Source organism: Chiloscyllium plagiosum, chromosome 39 (assembly GCF_004010195.1).
Source record: "Chiloscyllium plagiosum isolate BGI_BamShark_2017 chromosome 39, ASM401019v2, whole genome shotgun sequence".
Taxonomy (NCBI): domain Eukaryota; kingdom Metazoa; phylum Chordata; class Chondrichthyes; order Orectolobiformes; family Hemiscylliidae; genus Chiloscyllium; species Chiloscyllium plagiosum.
The window spans coordinates 5,938,483-5,957,628 of record NC_057748.1 but is presented as its reverse complement, the minus strand read 5'-3'; the positions used below and the strand labels follow the sequence as shown (position 1 = coordinate 5,957,628).

The 19,146-nt window shown below is 42.6% G+C and overlaps 1 protein-coding gene across 2 annotated transcripts in view; it reads right to left on the bottom strand.

Moving 5' to 3' along the window:
* LOC122542176 (synaptotagmin-1-like) overlaps window positions 1-19,146 on the bottom strand; it is a 144,426-nt gene that overhangs the window by 51,358 nt on the left and 73,922 nt on the right. For both annotated transcript variants that reach the window (XM_043679615.1, XM_043679616.1), the window contains exon 2: window positions 975-1,160. In XM_043679615.1, the coding sequence (XP_043535550.1) occupies window positions 975-1,125 (151 nt within the window). In that variant the 5' untranslated portion in view covers window positions 1,126-1,160. The remainder of the gene's footprint in view (window positions 1-974; window positions 1,161-19,146) is intronic.

The following is a 19,146-nucleotide window of genomic DNA, read 5'->3' as shown; positions in this document are numbered from 1 at the left end:
CATAAACTCCACAGGGAGGCAATAAGCATTCAGGTTATATCACACTTCGAGAAATGAGGTGAAAAATATTTGCTAAAGTCACTTAACATGGAAATAACGTTTAAATAGAGGAACCACCAATTGCTTTCATAAAAGCTACTCATCTGCTAAAGTAAACTGATTTTGGCAGAATTCATTGAATGCAGTCATCACTATAGTTAATCAGGAGTTAATCACCCTTACTCCACATTCAGATAAGTCTCACATCCAAATCTGTAAAATACCCTTGACATTGCCATACTCACCACTGTATAAATCCTTGATATACATTGATCCATTACTGTAGCAATTCCTACTTCCCACATTCCTCACTGTAACACTCTGATATACCCAACACCCCTTAATGTAACACTCTCTGAATTACCCACACTTCTCACTAATACCACTTTGATATACCTCACACCCCTCACTGTAACACAATGATATACTCCACACTCCTCACTGGAACACTCCGATGTACCCCACACCCCTCACTGTGACATTCTGATATATCCCACAGCCCTCACTGTAACACTCTGATATATCCCACACCCTTCACTGTAACACTCTAATATACCCCACATCCCTCACTGACTCAGATATATCCCACACCCTTCACTGTAACACTCTAATATAACCCACACCATTCATTGTAACACTCTGATCTACCCCACACTCCTCACTGTAACACTCACTGATATCCCCACACCTCTCACTGCGACACTGATATATCCCACACCTCTCACTGTAACACTCAGATATACTCTACACACCTCACTGGGACACTCTTGATATACTCCACACTCCTCATTGTAACACTAATATATCTGACTCGTACACAAACTTTACATTCCCAATATTATTGCCATAAGAACCTAATTTCCATCGTGAAGACCTGGCAATTTCACTGAAACATTCGTTAATCTAATGTTAGAACTTTGGCTATTGTTACTTACTTGGTATTTTGCTCAGTTCATTCATGAATTTGTTCTTCATGTGTGAGAACACGTCATGTTTACTCGGTGAATCTGTGGCATTGTGTTCTGTCTCTGGTTCTGGAGTTGTGGTGGTAGATACCATCATGGCTTCTCTACGTGCTGGATTCATGTTTCAGCCTTCAGCCAGACAGCTGGCTGGTGATCCTAAAGATGTTGGAATGACCGAGTTATTTGATTAGCAGGAGGCTAGAAAATGCCAAGAAGAAAATACATTGACAAAGGTGCAAAAGCAAAACATCCAAAATGGTAGCTTGAGTTGAGACAACAAGCTACTAAGCAAGAAGCCTCAGGACAAAATAAAACATCCTAAAATAATAACCATCTTCTGTGCAAAGAATTTTTGCCTAGCCCACCTTTAGTTCCTTTAATGATTGTCTTAAATTGGTACTGCATCGTTGGTAGCCCATTGATGATGGAAACAATTATAATATCATTGAGCAGTATGTCATAAAAGGATAATATTTGGCTCAATAAGACTATGATGGTTCTTCTGAAGTGCAATCCAGCTAGCATCACTCCATGGCTCTTTCTTCAATGTCCTACAATACTTATCTATTTATCCCAGTTTTCAGTGGAAAACCTCCATTGAATTTGCTTTCATTTCTCCATCAGGCAGTGCATTCCAATTCCGAGCCATAATTTGCAGAAGAAAGTTTATTCTCATGCCACCTCTGATGTTTTTGTGGATCAAAATGCACTCTAAAAGCTTCTTGATTGTTGCCAAATAAAGAATTCTTGGAGTGCAGGCTCATAGTTCCTTGAAAGCAGAGTCACAGGTAGGGAGGATAGTGAAGAAGGCATTTGGTATACTTGAAGTTTTGGTCAGTGCATTCAGTATAGGAGTTGGGAGGCCATGTTGCAGCTGTACAGTACATTGGTTAGGTCACTTTTGGAATACTGCAAATTCTAGTTCCCTGCTATGGGAAGGAGGTCGTTAAACTTGAAAGGGTGCAGAAAAGATTTACAAGGATTGAAGGGTTTGAGGTATAGTGAGAGACTGAATAGACTGGGCTTATTTTCTCTGGTGTGTCTGATGCTGACGGGTGACTCTATAGAAGGTTATAAAATCATGAGGGGCAAGGATAGGGTGAATAATCAAGGTCTTTTGCCCAGGGTAGAGGAGTCCGATAGAGGGTATAGGTTTAAGGTGAGAGGGGAAAGGTTTAAAAGGGACCGAATGTGCAACTTTTTCATGCAGAAGGTAGTGCATGCCTGGAATGAGCTGCCACAGGAAGTAGTGGAGGCAAGTACAATTACAAAAATTTAAAAGGCAGCTGGATGGGTATCTGAATAGGAAGGGTTTAGAGGGATATGAGCCAAATGCTGGCAAATGCGACAAGATTAATTTAAGATATCTGGTCGGCATGGGCGAGTTAGACTGAAGGGTCTGTTTCCCTGTCCTCGGATACTGCCTGACCTGCTGTGCTTTTCCAGCACCACTCTAATCTAGACTCTGTTTCTATGTTGTACATGTCTATGACACTATGTATGTAAAAAGCTGTTTGGTTATGGTGGCCTGTGGGTCCACTTGAAAGCAGAGTTAGGAGAATTTATAACAGGGATTAGAGAAATGACAGATAATTAAATGATTACTTTGTTCTGGTTTCAGATTCAAAAAATGTCCCAGAACGAAAGATTCAAGTGACTGGGGAGAATGAGTAGATGAAGGAAAGTTACACAAGTTACACAAGAATGTTTGTACTGGAAATACCACTGTGACTGAATATTGATGAGTCCCAGGATCTGAGCACTCACACCTGCGTGTTGAAGAAGGTGGCTATAAAGATTGCTGAAGCATTGGCAATTATCTTTCAAAATAGCATAGATTTTGAATTTGGAGACACGGGTGTTGGACTGGGGTGTACAAAGTTAAACATCACACAACACCAGGTTACAGCCTAACAGGTTTATTTGGAAGCACTAGCTTTCAGAGCGCTGCCCCTTCATCAGGTGGGCCACAACCACGTGATGAAGGAGCAGCGCTCTGAAAGCTAGTGCTTCTAAATAAACCTGTTGGACTGTAACCTGGTGTTGTGTGATTTTTAACTGCATAGGTTTTGGAATGATTCCTGCAGATTGAAAGTTCTCAAATATCACCTCACTATTTAAGAAAGGAGTAAGGAAATAAAAGGGAATGATAGCCCCATATGGTATACATCAGTAGTGGGGAAAATGCTAGAATTTACCAGAACTCTGCCTTCATTAATTGAATTTAAAGTCCAGTAGCTGCCATGGTGAGATTTGAACCTATGGCCCAAAAGCAAGAGCTGGAGCCATTGGATTTCTAGCCCAGTGACGTTACTGCAAGTCACCATCACACCTCGATATGAAGAAAAACCCAAAAGGCTTCTTTTCGAATACTGTACACAGTTCTGGCCACTCTGTTCTCGGAAAGATATTATTAAACTGGAAAGGATTCAGAAAAATTTTTACCAGGATGTTGCCAGGAATGGAGGGTTTGTGTTATAAGGAGAGGCTGGATAGGCTGGACTTCTTTCACTGTAGCACAGGAGGTCAAGAGATTACCTCATAGAGATTTATAATATAATATGGGGTATAGATAATGGCAGGTGTCTTTTCCCTAGGGTGGTGGATTTCAAGACTGGGGGAGGGGAGAATATTTTTAAAGTGAGAGGAGAAAGATTTTCAAAAGACATGAGGGGCAATTTACTTTACACAGAGAGCGGTTCGTGTGTAGAATGAACTTTCAGAGGATGTGGTGGATGCGGGTATAGTTACAACATTTAAAAGACATTTGGATAAGTACATGAATAAGAAATGTTTGCAGGGATATGGCCAAGCTCAGGCAGGTGGGACTAGTTTATTTTGGGAACATGGTTGGCCTGGACTGGTTAGTCCGACAGGCCTGATTCTGCGCTCTATGACTATGACTGATGCTGACAATCTTTAGTTAAGCAGAAGTCTTGGTGTTAGAATTAGTGTTGAGTTATCTAGTTCCTGCACAACTTTACATTATCAGGGAGGTGCTTGGTTAAGTGGGGTTGTGAACATTGTTGCAATATTTAGATCCTTGGAAGCACTGCAATGTTTAGGTGAAAGGGCAGATGCACAGCAGTTGTTCCAATGTTTGATTCAATTAACCTTTTGAATCTCTAGCAGTGACTTTAGATGCTGAAGGCACTGGGGAAGATGAACAATGCAGAAATTGCAGCTAAAACAAACTGTGATGAACATTAGTCAGAGCAAAGATATTGGGGGAAATCCAAAACATTCCTTTACCTTCCCAATCACAACTTCCAGGGACAGTTCCAAAAGATACTATGGACATGCAAACTCAATGTGAAAGTTATTGAAATATGAACATTGAGCCAAGTCTAAGCCCATGTTTATTGGAGACAGTTTAAAAGGAAACAGATTTCAATCAGTTAGAGGACAATCTAGAACTGATGTTAGGAGGTTGTTTTAACTCAGTGAGTGGTGCCTGGATGGAGAGATCTTTGAGTAGACCATCAGAGGCAAAAAACTCTGGAACTTTGGTGCCTGAATGAGGATTACTTCGTGGTCTGGGGTGAATTGTCATTCTCATCTGTCTTTACCTCCTGAATGTTTTTCCAATCTGGAAATAAGCAGGAGCTAACCACATGAATGGCAATATGTCGCTTGAGAAAAATGAATAAAAACACAGTATGAAGTTAATTCCTAAAACTAACTTAAGGGTATAGTTCACAAGTTAACATACCTGCACAAATATTTTTAAGCAACATTTTCAGGTGTCTCATGACACACCTCTCGAGTAGGTCGGCATTGAACCTGGGTCTTTAGGCTTAAAAAGTAATGGTCAAGGTCAAATTGTCATTGTCCTACTGGACTGTAGAGCTGCTCTATCATTAGAAAGAGAGAACTGGTGGTGGTTTAACCTGAGGGTCATCCATGCCTCAGGCACAGGGAGAGATTGAGAAGGAGAGTCCTTCATGGTAACTTCAGCAGGTGGGGAAATGGAACCCACGCTGTTGTTGGCATCACAAACCAACCAGTCAGCCAACTGACAACCCCCAAAAAATGACACTACAATTCTGCAACAAGGGCCCTAACACTCAGTTGCATGTAGAACCCAAGTGGAATTCATGTGAGGAATTTGAGCATTAAGATCTGTGCAACTGATCGACTGCCAATGTAATTTTGGATCCATAACATTTAATGCACAAATCTTCTCCAAACCAGGAGTAGTTGGCATTTGGAAGAATCAGCTATCTAACATCTTAAACATTGACTTAACCTTCAAGAGAAGTTGGATTAACTCTTGATCCTATGATATGTGGAAGGATATTAACATAGTTTAGAGAAATAATAGTTTTGCTCTTAGGTCAGGACCTGGAGGACAAGGTGAATTAGGAATGTACTCATCACCTGCAAAGGAGCGGCGCTCCGAAAGCTTGTGTGCTTCCAATTAAACCTGTTGGACTATAACCTGGTGTTGTGTGATTTTTAACTTTGTACACTCCAGTCCAACATCGGCATCTCCAAATCATACTTATTTTCACGCAGTGACTACACTTTAAGAGGCAGTTTGTTCTCTGTGAGCTGTGTATGCATTTAAGGTGTGGAAAGGGTCATATAAATGTGAGTTGTTCTTCATTAATTGTCTCTTTAGAGATTGTAGAGTTAATGTCAGCCATGCCTCAAGGGAAACGCTCTCACCTTAAGATGTGAAAACATGAACTAGGACCTCAACTTTGAAGCTGACACTCAAATACATTACAGAGAGAGCCTGCTTTGTAGAGGGAACCTGCTTTGTAGAATTAGTTCTGTGAAGCCAACAGTGCAGGTTCAATCCCCATGCCAGCTGAGGTTAATATGAAGGTTCCACCTTCTCAACCTTGCTCCATGCTTGAAGTGTGGAGACAACTGATTGTCTCTCTCTCTAATGGGGGAGTGGGATGACTGCCATTTCGTTTGATGCAATCCCAGCTCAACACAAGAGTTCGCTTAGTGATACTTCTAAGAAGGACAGGGGAGATCTGCCCTGTGTCCTGACAACTGTTATCAGTCATTTATCATTGTCAGAAACGGATTATTGTTGAAAAATGTGGTGCTGGAAAAACACAGCAAGCCAGACAGCAACCGAGGAGCAGGAGAATCGACGTTTCAGGCATAAGCCCTTCTTCAGGATTCCTGAAGAAGGGCTTATGCCCGAAACATCGATTCTCCTGCTCCTCGGATGCTGCCTGGCCTGCTGTGTTTTTCCAGCACCACATTTTTCAACTCTAGTCTCCAACATCTGCAGTCCTCACTTTCTCCTAGAAACAGATTATTATCTGGGAAATATTTTGGGATTGAAAAAGTCCATTGTGTCCATTTGGTTCCTGAAAAATGGACTAAACAACATTACCGTTCTGAGGAAGGATTACTCAACCCAAAACATTAACTCTGATTTCTCTCAACGAATGCTATAGATATAGTTAATGGTAGTTGTCTTTTTCCTAGAATGGGGATTTCAAGACCAGGGAGCACATTTTTAAGCTGAGAGGACAGAGCTTTAAATAAGACATGAAGGACAATTTTTTTACATGGAGGGTGGTTCGCGTATAGAATGAACTTCCTGAGGAAGTTGCGGATGTGGGTACAATTACATCTTTTAAAACATTTGGATAAGTACATGAATAGGAAAGACTTGGAGAGATACGGGCCAGGAGCAGGCAGGTGGGACTGCTTTAGTTTGGGATTATGTTCGGCATGGACTGGTTGCCGAAGGGTCTGTTTCCCTGCTGTATGACTCTATGCTGCCAGACCTGCTGAGATCTTCCAGCAATTTCTGTTTTTGTTTTGTGTCCATGAAGATTTCTAATTTAGTATCATAACCACTAAACTAATGTAAAGTACTTTTTCCATGTGGAAAGGCAGAATAAGATCATAGTTGCGGTAAATAATAAAATTGCATCTATTCCAATGCAAGTGAAAGCCGTGTCCAATGACACTAATCTATTTAACTCTGACTCCTTTGGCATTCAACACAGTGGCAGACATTTTACTGACAACTCTATTTATCCATTCCCTGTTGCCTGTTGGAAGCTCAGCTCCCTTGCCATCGCCTGGCATTGCACAGCACTCCCTCAGCAACCCCCAACATACAGCTCAGAGGATTCCACCCCTGCAACCCTTTCATCCCAGGAGCTCCAGCATATACCTTGACTGGTTGTGAAAGGTTGAGCAGGAAGAACTCAAACAGAAATGAAAATGTCACCACGGTATTATCAGCCCATGTAACCTTTCCATTCATATTTATATTTCACGTTGAAATCTTTCACAAACAGTCAGAGGTGGTGTGGCTTCCATGGTAACCGCTGGATGTGTCGATCACACAGCTTCGTGGTAACTGTTACATTTCCCAATTCATTTGCACCACATTTCTATGGATAGTGGAAATCACGCAAGCTGCTGTTTGCTGGGGAGATTTAACAAAATTCGCCTCACCTACTTCTATCTTTGTTCCTAGCCTTCCCTTAACACTGGCTGGGTTTGTCACTGTCTGCAGTGAAGGGAACACTTATCTGCACCCCATCTCCCACCCAGACTGCTGGCCCCAATTCCATCAGAAAGTGCACAAGTGTGGATGATAGTTCAGAACTGGTTAAATTAATCAGGAAAGAGGGTCAAGAAATAAATTTATTCTTAACCAAGAAAGTTGTAATGCCCTCAGCGAACATGAAAACAGGAATGGCAGATGGAGTTTAATTTAGATAAATGCAAGGTATTGCATTTGGTTAAGACGAGAAAGGGCAGGACTTCCTACTTGATGATAGAGCCCAGGGGAGTGTTGTCAAACAGAGTTACAAAAGGGGTGCAGGTACATAGTTCCCTCAAAATGGCGTCACATGCAGTCAGGGTGGTGAAGAAGGCATTTGGCATTGAGTACAGGAGTTGGGACATCATGTTGTGGCTGTTCAGGACATTGGTGAGGCCACTTTTGGAATATTGCATTCAATTCTGGTCACACTGCTATAGAAAGGATATTATTAAATTGGAAAAGGTGCAGAAAAGATTTGCAAGGATGTTACCACGACTGGAGGATTTGAGTTATTAGGAGAGGCTGGATAGGCTGGGACCTTTTTCACTGGAGCATAGGAGGTTGAGGGGTGACCTGATAGAGGTATAAAAATTCATGAGGGACACAGAGAAGGTAAATAGCAAAGGTCTTTTCCCAAAAGTAGGGAAGTTAAAAACTAGAGGGCATAGGTTTAAGGTGAGAGGGGAAAGATTTAAAAGGGACCTGAGGGGCAACTTTTTCACACAGCGGGTGGCTTGTGTGCGGAATGGACTGTCAGGGGAAGTGGTAGATGCAGTACAGTTACAACAGTTACAAGACATTTGGACAGGTACATGGATAGGAACGGTTTAGAGGGATATTGGCCAAACACAGGCAAATGGGACGAGTTGAGTTTGGGAAACTTGGTCGGCCTGGACGAGTTGGACTGAGGGTCTGTTTCTATGCTCCATGACTCTATGACTCTATAAAGAGCTGGGAGACGCAGCAAGCCTGGCAGTATATGTAGATAGAGGAAGGGTCTTCTTCAGTTATCCAATAGGGTTAATGGAATCAAAGTGATAACTCTATTTTGCTTTCTCCACAAATGCTGCCAGACCTGCTGAGTTTCTCCAGCAATTTATGTCTTTTTTCAGATCCCCAACATCTACAGTTCTTTGTTTTAGTTGCCAACAGTACTTCAGCTGATGGTTAACATGATGGTTAACCTCACGACTCAACTCTTGTCCTTTCAAAGAATCATTAAAACATTAATTCTGTATCTCTCTCCATGGATGCTGTCTGATGTGCTGGCTATTTCTGATTTTTTTTCTTTTGTTTTTAGTTCAGCTTTACAGTATCCACATCATTTTGCTTTTCTGCAGATTGCATGATGCAAACAGACTATAATTCTAGAAAGGTCAAACAATGATTACAAAGTAGACTTCTGGAATCTCACAATGTGTGGCCAATGCAGTCAATAAGCACAGAAGAGAAGCAGATGGAGTTTCTCCCCAGTGGGGAGAGAGTTATACTTAAGGAGGTGCAAATAGTCCCATCTATTTCTTCATGGATCTTTGACCAGAAGGATAGAAAACTAATTGATGGACCTAATGGACTAATGATGAAGAGCTTATGCCCGAAACATCGACTCTCCTGCTCCTCGGATGCTGCCTGACCGGCCGTACTTTTCCAGCGCCCTACGTTTTGAATCTGATCTGCAGCATCTACACTCCTCACTTTCTCCTAATGGACTAATGGACCTGTTACATCACCAAATCTCCCGTGGTCTTTGAAAAGCTTTATTGTATATTTCTGAACCTTAATTTGAATGTGTCAAGCATCTAGCCCATAAGTAACACAACAGTGAGACTCCAGGCACATGTAGTCATGCCTCTTGGGCGGCACGGTGGCACAGCGGTTAGCACTGCTGCCTCACAGCGCCAGAGACCCGGGTTCAATTCCCGCCTCAGGCGACTGACTGTGTGGAGTTTGCACGTTCTCCCCGTGTCTGCGTGGTTTTCCTCCGGGTGCTCCGGTTTCCTCCCACAGTCCAAAGATGTGCAGGGTCAGGTGAATTGGCCATGCTAAATTGCACGTAGTGTTAGATAAGGGGTAAATGTAGGGGTATGGGTGGGTTTCGCTTCGGCGGGTCGGTGTGGACTTGTTGGACCGAAGGGCCTGTTTCCACACTTTAATCTAATCTAATCTAATCTAATCTAATCTAAAGTCTGGTTTTAGCACTGGGGTTGAGAAAAGCATGCAGTAATCCAGATACACAGCCATATTTGTCTCAAGACCACGGTAAGACCAAGTCTTCCAAGTCCATTTCTCTGGAAAAGAAATCCTTGTATTCACCTTCAAAGTGGACTAATTCCTTGACTACAAATGTCATCCTCTTATAGCATCACCAACTTTGAAGAAATACTGCAAACACTGCCTCAGCTAACTGGACATTACATTTCTGAACTCTGACAATGAAGTAATATACATAGAGTCATATAGATGTACAGCATGGAACCAGACCCTTCAGTCCAACCTGTCCATGCCGACCAGATATCCCAACCCAATCTAATCCCACCTGCCAGCACCCGGCCCATATCCCTCCAAACCCTTGTTATTCATATACTCATCCAAATGCCTCTTAAGTGTTGCAATTGTAGCAGCCTTCACCACTTCTTCTGGCAGCTTATTCCAAACACGCACCACCCTCTGTGTGAAAAAGTTGCCCCTTAGGTCTCTTTTAAATCTTTCCCCTCTCAATCCTAAACCTATGCCCTCTAGTTCTGGACTCCCCGGCCCCAGGGAAAAGACTTTGTCTATTTATCCTATCCATGCCCCTCTACATGTCATAGTTTTTAAAGTTATTCTTAACTACCAATATTTTATTTCCCTTTTCTTCCTTCTATGCTTGGGTGTGCATGTATATAAATATATGACAATCATGATTGGGCAGCACGGTGGCACAGCGGTTAGCACTGCTACCTCACAGCACCAGAGACCTGGGTTCAATTCCCACCTCAGGCAACTGTGTGGAGTTTGCACGTTCTCCCCGTGTCTGCGTGGGTTTCCTCCAGGTGCTCCGGTTTTCTCCCACAGTCCAAAAATGTGCAGGTTAGGTGAATTGGCCATGCTAAATTGCCCATAGTGTTAGGTGTAGGGGAATGGGTTGCTCTTCGGCAGGTTGGTGTGGACTTGTTGGGCCAAAGGGCCTGTTTCCGTACTGTAAGTAATCTAATGCATAAACAATCAGGATTCTGATTTCAACCTAAAGAGATCCTTTGTGTATTATTTTAAATTGACATCCTAAAAATGGAGTTGAAGAATGCACCACAACTGATTCAAAATGAAATCACTCTGTCAATTTGGGACAATGTGAGAAAAATTAAAAGCGACTGGAACAGTCCCAGGGAGGTTGTACACAGATCCAACTGACTTCAAGCAATGAAAACTTCAGGCATTTTTAATTTTACTTAGCAATGGTTCTTCGCTAGTTGCTAAGCCAATAGCTGGGAGAACATTTCTGATAATTTTTGAAAATAATTAAAGTGAATTTTGTGCTCTTCTGAATTTGGAAATTGGGGATTGAAAAGCTTTTTCATCAGCCACATTCAGAATTAACTTTCTTGGGTCACGGTTTAAATTCATAGAATCGTAGAATTGTTCAGTACGGAAGGAGGCCATTTGACACATCATGTCTGTACCAGCTCCCAAAAGAGCTACTGTGTGAAGCAATTTTTCCTCATCTCACTGTGAGCTGTCTTGCTGGCAATCTTGAACTTGTGATCCTTAGTTTAGATTACCTACTGTATGGAAACAGGTGCTTCGGACCAACAAGTCCATACCAACTTTCCGAAGAGTAACCCACCCAGACTCACTCCCCTATTCTATATTTACCCCTGACTAATGCACCTAACACTATGAGCAATTTAGCGTGGCCAATTCACCTGATCTTTGGATTGTGGGAGGTAACCCATACAGACACAGGGAGAATGCATAAACTCCACACGGACAGTCGCCCGAGGTGGGAATCAAACCTGGGTCCCTGGCGTTGTGAGGCAGCAGTGCTAAACCACTGAGCCACACTGCTGCCTACTAACCTGCACTGACATATTAGCCAGTGGAAATAGAGCATCCTTCTTTACCCTGTCAAAATGGTTCTTAATTTTGAAACACTTCAATAAGGTCAACACTTAATCTCCTCTGCTCTAAGGAGAACAAGACCAATCTCTCTAAACTTACCTTGAATCTAACATCTTTCATTCCTGGTATCATTCCAGTAAATCTCATTTGAACTCTATCCTGGGACTTAACATCCTTCCTTAAAGAAGGTGCCCAGAACTGAACATAATAGTCTACATGGGATCTGACCAATGATTTCTAGAGATGTAGCATCACTTCTTTGCTTTTATACTCAATGCCTCTACTTATAAACCCAAGGATCATATTAGCTTTCTTAACAACTGTTTCAATTTGCCTGGCCACCTACAGAGAATCATATACATGATCCCCAAAGTCCCTCTGCTCCTGTACTCCCCTCAAAATTGTACCATTGTGCCTGAATTGTCTCTCTGTGTTTCTTCTACCAAATGCATTACCTCACGACTCTGCATTGAATTTCATCTGTTAGGTGTCTGCTCATTTGGCCAACCCGTCAATGTCCCTCTGAAGTCACTCAGCACCATCTTCACATTGCACCATTCTCTCTAGCTTAGTGTCATCTGCAAATTTAGAGTTTTGCAGTCATCATAGCCTCATTTGGTAAAGTCAACTATCAGAAGTCACATGACATCAGGTTATAATCCAACAGGTTTATTTGAAATCATCAGCTTTCAAAGTGTTGCTCCATCGTCAGATGAAGCAACTTCCTTTGGAAGTTCATTCCACACATGAACTACTCTCTGTGTAAAATAATTACCCCTCATGTCCTTTTTAAAGGGTGGCATGGTGGCTCAGTGGTAAGCACTGCTGCCTCATAGTGCCCCTGATTCAGTTCCAACCTCGGCTGAGTGTTGGTGTGGAGTTTGCATATTCTCCCTTGTGTCTGTGTGGGTTTCCTCTTACAGTCCAAGGATGTGCAGGTTAGGTGGAATGGCCACGCTAACTTGGCTACAATGTTCAGGGACATGCAGGCTAGGTGGGGTTAGCCATGGGACAGGGTTGGGGGGCAGGGGGTCTGGGAGGGATGCTCTTTGGAGGGTCAGTGTGGACTTGATGAGCCGAATGGTCTGCGTCCACGCTGTAAGGATTCTAAATTTCTTTTCCTCTCATCTTAAAGAATGAGATCTGATGAAAAGAAATTCACGACAGTACAAATGAGTGAGTTTTGAAGTTATTCCTGTTCATATTGCAATGTAATTGCCACTGTAAAGGGGTTATACAGGCTTATGCTGCTAAATCTTAATACGTATGAACTGATTTATGCCTTTTAAAGGCTATTTTAAGCTACACGCTAATGTTAGTCTCCTTCCACCAGCTTATCATTCAAAGGGCAAAATGGTCATAAATGATGCACTTTTTCACTTCAGGTCATGAGACAAGGTGGGTAAATGGCAGGTAAACAATTCTCGTCCTTATCCTCATTTCTCTGAAGAAGCTGTGGTGGGGGGAGATTTGAGAGGTTGCACAAAGCTACCCAGAAAAAATGTCAGCATTTCAGCATAATCCTGTCGATAATTTCCAAATCGTTTACATGAGGAGATTTGAAATGGCAAAGTTACAGACATTGCATGCACTTACCTGGTACGAAGATATCTCGATGGAGAGAAAATATGGGCTCTGCGTTCTTTAATAAGCCCTGAATACATTTGTACAGATAGTTATGAATTATAAAGGAGATGACTCACTTGGATGTCAGATTCTGCAAATGTCAAGGAAATCCTACAGCCTCCATAGGAACTTCACTCAAGAAATCGGTTTATACCCTCTCTGCAAACCGTGTTCCTCTCCAACAGCAACAGGAGTTAATAATCCACCCTTCAAGTGTACTCATTCCTTCCCCATGGACCCAGAAAACTACTTTACCAACTGTGGATGCCATAAGAGGCTGAACCAGAAAAATTGCGGACACGGGTTTATGTACTAAGAAAATTTTGAGGAATCTTTCACAAGAGTTGGCCCCCAGTAGAACATAGAGCAACACAGTGCAGAACAGGCCCTTCAGCCCTCAATGTTGCGCCGACCTGTGAACTATTCTCAGCTTGTCCCCCTACACTATCCCATCATCATCCATGTGCTAATCCAAGGATTGTTTAAACCTCCCTAATGTGGCTGAGTTAATTACATTGGCAGGCAGGGCATTCCACACCCTTACCACTCTCTGAGTGAAGAACCTGCCTCTGACATCTGTCTTAAATCTATCACCCCCCAATTTGTAAGTATGCCCCCTCGTACAAGCTGACATCATCATCTTAGGCAAAAGACTTTCACTGTCTACTCTATCTAATCCTCCGATCATCTTGTATGTCTCTAACAAATCCCCTCTTTCCTATGGCCAATCCACCTCACCTGCACATCTTTGGACTGTGGGAGGAAACTGGAGCACCCAGAGGAAACCCACACATTCACGGGGAGAATGTGCAAACTCCACACAGACAGTTACCCTAGGGTGGAATCAAACCTGGATCCCTGGCACTATGAGGCAGTAGAGCTAAACACTGCGCCACTGTGTCACATTGACCATTTATGTTCAGATGGGAGAAGCCTGATTGGTATTCTTAAAGCAGGAGGGCTAAAGTGCGATTTAGTGCAGTGCTTAGAATCATTAAGAGCTTTGACAGATAAATGAAACAAAATCATTTCCAGTTGCAGGGGGGGGGGGGGGGGAGGTGGGGTTGTTAAGGGACACAGATTTAAGATAATTGGTAATAATACCACAGGAGAGATGGAGAGAATTTTCTTTTACACATAAACATGTTATGATCTCAAATGTGCTATGTGAAACACAGATATATAGAAAACAGGAGTAGGCCATTCAGCCTTCAAGCCTCCTCCATCATTAAGTACATTCAACTCAATTCCCTCTTCCCACTTTCCCCCAGTATCCTTTGATCCATTTAGCCCCAACAACTATATCTAACTCCTTGAAAAGATTCAATGTTTTGGCCTTAACCAGTTTCTGCATCAGAGAATTCTACAGGCTCACTACACTCTAGGTGAAGACAGTTCTCTTCACTGGCCTACCCGTATCCTTAGACTGTGACCCCTGAAGTAGATTCAATCATACTTTTCAAAGGGAGTTGGGTATATCCCTGAAAGGGAATAACTTGAACAAACACAGATAATGCTGGAGAAACTCAGCAAGTCTAGCAGCATCTGTGGAGGGAGAAACAGTGTTAATGTATGGCACTTCTTTAAAGCTTGTAACTTAGATGTCTGTGGGGAAAGAGTATTGGGAGTCTGGTCCAGTCCTTTCCAAACTTTTTCACACTGTGATCCCCATCATGAGGTTTGAAAATTGTTGCAATTCCTCAGTGAGAACTTTTTCTTTAACTCATTCACGAGATGAGGGCATCACAGGCTAGACCAGTATTTATTGCCCATCCCTAATTGCCCAGAGAGCAGTTAAAAGTCAACCACATTGCTGTGGGTCTGGAGTCACATGTAGGCCAGACCAGGTAAGGTTGGCAGTTTCCTTTCCTAAAGAACATTAGTAAACCAGATAAGTTTTGCCAACAATCAACAACAGTTTTATAGTTATCATCAAACTCTTGACTTATTAAATTCGAATTCCAACATCTGCCATAGCAGGATTCAAACCCAGGTTCCTTGAATATTACTGAAGTGTCTGGATTAATAGATTAGCAACAATAGCAATAGGTCACCCTGTACAGACTGCATTAGAGTGATGGCTCTGGTATCCTTGCTGGAGTTGGTCAGTACAAATCTGGAAAGCCAGATATTCCGAAAGGAACCAAGTACAAATGCAGCTAGCCTGCAGATTTTCAGTGATTATAAATAGTTCCGTTTTTTTTAAATGTCAGCTCCTGCCCATATGCTTTCACTAACTCGGAATATAAAACTACTGTTGCTTTGGTGTCCAATTTCCCTTTGCATACTATACAAAGGTTACCATCAGAAGCCACACTTTCTCTCAACTCAGTTACTTATGTAAAGAAAGAAATTACATTTATATTGTACCCAAGGTCAGGACAACCACGAAATGGTTACCTGGAGCAAACCATTTATGAGGCTGGGCTTAAAAACACAGAATGAACTATTCCTCAAACAGTTAATGTCAACTACCAGGCTTCAGCAGTAGGAATGAAAGATGTGGATCTACCGATGAAGATCCACATACACTTAAATTCCCATGTGTTTTTACTTTGCAGTATTCCCCAAAAGTTTGTATTGCTCAATCTGTTTCTGCGACAGTTTTGCAAATTTGTACATCTGCTACTGGATTTGAACATTTGCATGACAATACCAGAATTGTGAACCAGTTACAAATATCAAAGACTGTGATTTAATTTAGCCCACTCTATTGTCATGTGTGTTGACTGTGTAAACTGCACATAGAATCATTGAGTAACTGTTGCAGGAACACACAGTGAGCCATAATAAACATCACAATTTGCACTTCTTCCATAGAGTCATAGAGGCACACAACACGGAAACAGACCCTTCAGTCCAACTAGACCATGCCGAACATCATCCCAAATTAAACGAGTCTCACCTGCCTGCGCTTGGCCCATATCCCTCCAAACATTTCTTACTCATGTACTTACCCAAATGTCTTTTAGACATTGTAACTGTACCTACATCCATCACTTCCTCTGGAAGTTCATTCCACACGCGAACCACCCTTTGTGTAAAAATGTTGTTCCTCATGCCATTTTTATTCTCTCTCCTCTCACCTTAAAAAATATGCCCCCTTGCTTGAAATCCCCCACCTTCGGGAAAAGACATCTGCCGTTGACCTTACCCATTCTCCTCATGATTTTAGAAACCTCTATAAGGTCACTCCTCAACCTCCTATGCTCCAGTGAAAAGCATCCCAGCCTATCCAGCTTCTCCTTATAACCCAAACCCTCCATTCCTGGAAACATGCTGGTAAATCTCTTCTGAATCCTCTCCAGCTTAATAATATCTTTCCTATAACTGGGTCACCAGAACTGGACACAGTACTCCAGAAGAGGCCTCATTAATATCCTGTACAACCTCAACCTGATGTCCCAAATCCTGTACGCAAAGGTCTGAGCAATGAAGGCACATTCTGTGAAAACGTGTAAAAGTCACTGTGTCCCACACTCTCATTAGAGAGAAGGGTGAACTACCTAAGGATCTCCACACCTTAGGTGACAGATGAGGTTGAGAAAGTGGAGACTTCATGGTAACCTCAGCTGGTGTGTGGATTGAACCTACACTGCTGGTGTCACTCAGAAATGTGCCCAGCCCTGAGTTAACAGGTTCAAGGGAAACAAAATGCTCATTGGGGCTGGAAGTGGCTGTTAATTGGAACATTACATGCCTCAGTTGGTGGATATCCCTGTATTAATATAGGAACAAAGAGAAACAGAAAGCTGTGGAGACCAGGTCATTGAGGTTCCTGATTAGTTAAGGGGATCAAGGATTACAGGGAGAAGGCAGGAGAATGGGATTGAGGAACATCAGCCATGATCGAATGGTGGAGCTGACTTGATGGGCTGAATAGCCTAATTCTGCTCCTGTATCTTGCAGTCTTACAGGAGAGATTTGCTCCATTCTGCATTTTGAGACCACGCCCCCAGTTAATAAGATTGGCTTTGTTTTTTTTTAATTTAATCACAGGATGTGGGCATCACTGGCTGGGTCAACATTTATTGCCCATCCTTAATTACCCTGATGGCAGTAAAGTGTCAACCAAATTGACGTGAGGACTGGAGTCACATGTGACCCTACATTTGACCAGACCAGTTAGGGATGGCAGATTTCCTTCCCTAAAGGGCATTTGTCTTAGAACCATAGAGTCATAGAACACAGAAACAGACCCTTCAGTTGAATCAGTTCATGCCAAACATAATCCCAAACTAAACTGGTCCCACTTGCCTGCTCCTGGCCTATATCCCTTCAAACACTTTCTGTCATGTACTTATCCAAATGTCTTTTAAATGTTGTAGTTGTGCCCACATCCAAGTGAACCAAATGTTTTGTTTAACAACAATCAATAGTGGTCAAATGGTCACTATTAGGTCAGCTCTTTTTTTTAGATTAGATCCCCTAGAGTGTGGAAACAGGCCCTTCAGCCCAACCAGTCCACACTGACCCTCTGAAGAGTAACCCACCCAGACCAATTTCCCTCTGACAAATGCTAACACTAACACCTAACACTATGGGCAATTTAGCATGGCCAATTCACCCTAACCTGCACATCTTTGTGACTGTGGGAGGAAACCAGAGCACCCAGAGAAAACCCACGCAGACACAGGGAGAATGTGCAAACTCCACACAGACAGTTGCCCAAGGCTGGAATTGAACCTGGGTCCCTGGTGCTGTGAGGCAGCAGTGCTAACCACTGAGCTACCGTGCTGCCTCAAAATTCAGATTTTATTGAAATTACTATTTACCATGGTGGGGTTCAGACGTATGTCCCCAGCCCATTAACATGGGGCTCTGGATTGCTAGTCGACGGATATTACCACCATCCCTCAACCCCACTTTGCTTCATGTCCCATCCCCGAATAGCCCTTGCATCCTGACTTTGGCAATCTGCCACAGTCATTCTCCAGCACCTTTCCTGAATACCAATCCCAGTCACATTGCTACAACTCAGACTTTAACAGGATGGGGACAACTCAGCCCTGACATACACTCGATAGAAAAAGTCAATTATCACGAGAGCAGGAAAAATGCATCCTTTGTGTGTTTCTTTCTGCACGGAACTTTGCAATTGTTTATTCACTTGGTAAACAGTTCTCTCAGCAGATGTTCTATTGATTAAAAGTCTGGTTCCTTCTCACAGTTTACTTCTCATTGATTTGTTGCAAAGCCCTGGATGACTGGAATCGGATCTGACCATTTAATGATGCAAATATCAATTTACAGCGCCCTTTAATTCAGCAGGATAATTCGCAATGACACAGAAGGGGCTGTGACAGTTCACACAGTAGGTGCTGTCCATCTGTCACACTGATTTGATTGCGGCTGTCCTCTTCAATCAGTCCGTGACAGAGTAATTCACGGTAACAGATGGGACAAGCAATTATTAACTTGTTTATTACACAAAAAAATCACGGCGTTGATCAAAATCACTGGCAGCAACACTGTCACTGGCAAGATAAATGTACTTGAATGGTATGAGCCACAGCCTAATAACTTACTGCATACATTGTTGTAGCACTAAGTTCGAATTGACAAGCTCCGATGACAGCTTGAACTATTACAACTTGCAATCTCTGCCTGTGTTTTGATGTGTACATAATAGAAGCGTTTTTTAAACTGCCCAGTCAGTGGAAATCTGGTCAGCGAGCAGTTCACCGGTAGGTCTCACTTGCCAATATCCCACACTGATTGTGTAGCTTAACACATCCTCCTGGAGGGTAAACATCGGACAGAGTGCAAAAACGACGGCCTGACCTGAACCCATCCCTACCCCTGCTAAACGGTTCAGAACAATGTCAACTTGTACATCACAGAGATGTACAGCACAGAAACAGACCCTTCGATCCAACT